Raw genomic sequence first — 2175 nt, 5'->3', positions numbered from 1 at the left:
TCTCTCTCTCTCTCTCTCTCTCTCTCTCTCTGTACCAGGCACTGAACTCATGACCCTGCTCTTGACAGGCAAGCACTTACTCTGCGGAGCTATCTCCCGGCCCTTCTTTTTGTCTCTTTGAGACAAAAAGGTCTCTCTATGCAGCTCAGGCTGGCTTTCAGCTCACTTTGTTGCCCAGGCTGGCCTCCAACTTCCAAGGATCCTCCTGCCTCAGCCTTCCAACGGCTGGAATTACAGACATGTGCCACCATGCCAGGGCTATAGCACATGCTAGGCAGGCCTCAGCACTGAGCTGCACCCCCAGCCCTTTTTAAAATTTTATTTTGAGCCAGGGTCTCACTGCACTGGCCAACCTAGCTTCAAACTTTCAAATTTATAACTCTCTTGCCTCAGCCTCCTGAGTGCTGGATGACAGGTGTTCCCACTATACCCAGCTAGGAAGTATTTTCTATTGGCCATCACTGCTCTAGGTTTGAGCTTTGGGACACCTGAGGCCACCACACCCAGCCTCTGACCTCTCCCAAAAGCCGCTTGTCCCACTGTCCCTCTCAGCGGCTCTGACCTGTAGGTGGCGACGAAGGAGGTGGCTGTGGTGGAGTTGGGTTCCAGCGGCAGCGTCCAGGAGCAATCCACCGCAACGGGGTACCTGAAGGCCCGGCACCTCACCTGAGGCTGGCTCAGAGTTCCTGTGGCCCCAGAAGACAGGGAGCATGAGTTTCAGATTCACCCCAGGATTGCCAGAGCCCAGTCCTGGAGCAGTCATGCTCCAGGAAAACGGAAGCTTCAGGAGCCAGGTGGCTGGGATCAGTGGCACACAGTGGTAGTCCCATCTACTCAGGAGGCTGAGTCAGGAGGATCTCAAGTTCTAGGTGAGCCTGGAAGACCCTTTTGCAAAATTTTTAAAAATTTAAAAAGGGCTGGGGGTGTGGCTGGTACATGGGTGGGTTCGGCTGAGTATCAGCACTTAATTTCAAGAAAGAGCTGAGTGGACCAGACAGGAGAAATCCTGGTACCCCTTTTAGTAAGACTGTTGCCTCAAAGTGCAGACATCTGTTCTATTCCAAAATGAATGCATTCAACTCAAATTTATACTTATATCAACTGTCCGTATCTGTAGGAATCACCCCTGGGAGCAGAAATCTGTGGAGAGTTAAGTTCCTTACATTGCAGAGTGTGGTTTTTGCATACAGCCTGCACAACTCCTCCCGCAGACTTTAAATCTTTACCCTGCTCCCTTTTTGGGGGGTTGAAACAGGGTCTTGCTTTATAGTTCAGGCTGGCCTTGAGCTCCCTGTGGAGCCCAGGCTGGCCTCAAACTCCAGATGGCCCCCCGCCTCAGCCTCCTGAGTGCTGGGAGTGCAGGCACGCGCCACCATGCCCAGACGCTGGCTCCTAACATTTTTGATCCAAGATGAAAGATCAAGGTTGAGTCCCCAGACAATGTCCCTCTACCTGGGTCCCTCACCTCAGGGCTCCCGCGTACCTTCCTCTCCGCCACAGGATAAGTAGCCACTCCAGAGGGTGAGGACCAGGAGCAGCCTCCGGGTCATGCTTTCGGGCTTCTGAGGCTGCTGCCCTCTGGGGCTTTGGGTGGGGGCAGGAGGCCAGCCCAGAAGGCCAGGAACCCGCTTGGGGAAAGCCCAGGGCCACCCCGGGTCCCCCAGGGCTGACTCACTGGCCCGGTTTCTGGGGCTACTAGAGGGCTTGCAGGCGGCAGGGTCGTTCCCAGTCCCCCCGCAGCCCCCAGCTCGGGGTGGAATTCCCTGAGGGTGGGGGCAGGGAGGAGGCCGAGAAAGAGAGAAGTGACACAGTGGCCTTTCCCAGCACAGCGGGTGTGCACGTTCCTTCCTTCCGGCATCAGAAATGACAGGGAAACTCCGGAGAAGGGGACAAGGACTCAGAGAAAGACAGGGACAGGGAAGGGCAGAGACATAAAGATGCAGAGACACAAAGATCAGCTGGGTGCAGCGGTGCGTGCCGGCAGGCTGAGGCCTCAAGTTTGAGACCCTGTCCTCTGGGTGCCAGGACACAGAGGTGCAGACACCCAGCCTCCGATATTCTCCACCTGATGGGAACACCCAGGGACACACCAAGGCCCCTGCTGTGTCCCACCAGGAAATCCCCAGGGAAGAGCTGGACCCGCTCAGGGAAGGGCTTCCCGACAGCCGCCTCCCC

At 56.2% G+C, this 2175-nt stretch overlaps 1 protein-coding gene across 2 annotated transcripts in view; it reads right to left on the bottom strand.

The window, feature by feature from the left end:
• Ebi3 (Epstein-Barr virus induced 3) overlaps positions 1-1706 on the bottom strand; it is a 7543-nt gene extending 5837 nt beyond the window's left edge. For both annotated transcript variants that reach the window (XM_023717118.1, XM_023717119.1), the window contains exons 1-2: positions 1484-1706; positions 563-686 (exon numbers count right to left, since the gene is read on the bottom strand). In XM_023717118.1, coding sequence (XP_023572886.1) covers positions 563-686; positions 1484-1550 — 191 coding nt within the window. In that variant the 5' untranslated portion in view covers positions 1551-1706. The remainder of the gene's footprint in view (positions 1-562; positions 687-1483) is intronic.
• Positions 1707-2175: the final 469 nt, after the last annotated feature.

The sequence above is a fragment of the Octodon degus genome, unplaced genomic scaffold, assembly GCF_000260255.1.
Source record: "Octodon degus isolate 3935 unplaced genomic scaffold, OctDeg1.0 scaffold00050, whole genome shotgun sequence".
Classification (NCBI taxonomy): Eukaryota; Metazoa; Chordata; class Mammalia; order Rodentia; family Octodontidae; genus Octodon; species Octodon degus.
This window is presented reverse-complemented; position numbering and strand designations above follow the sequence as displayed.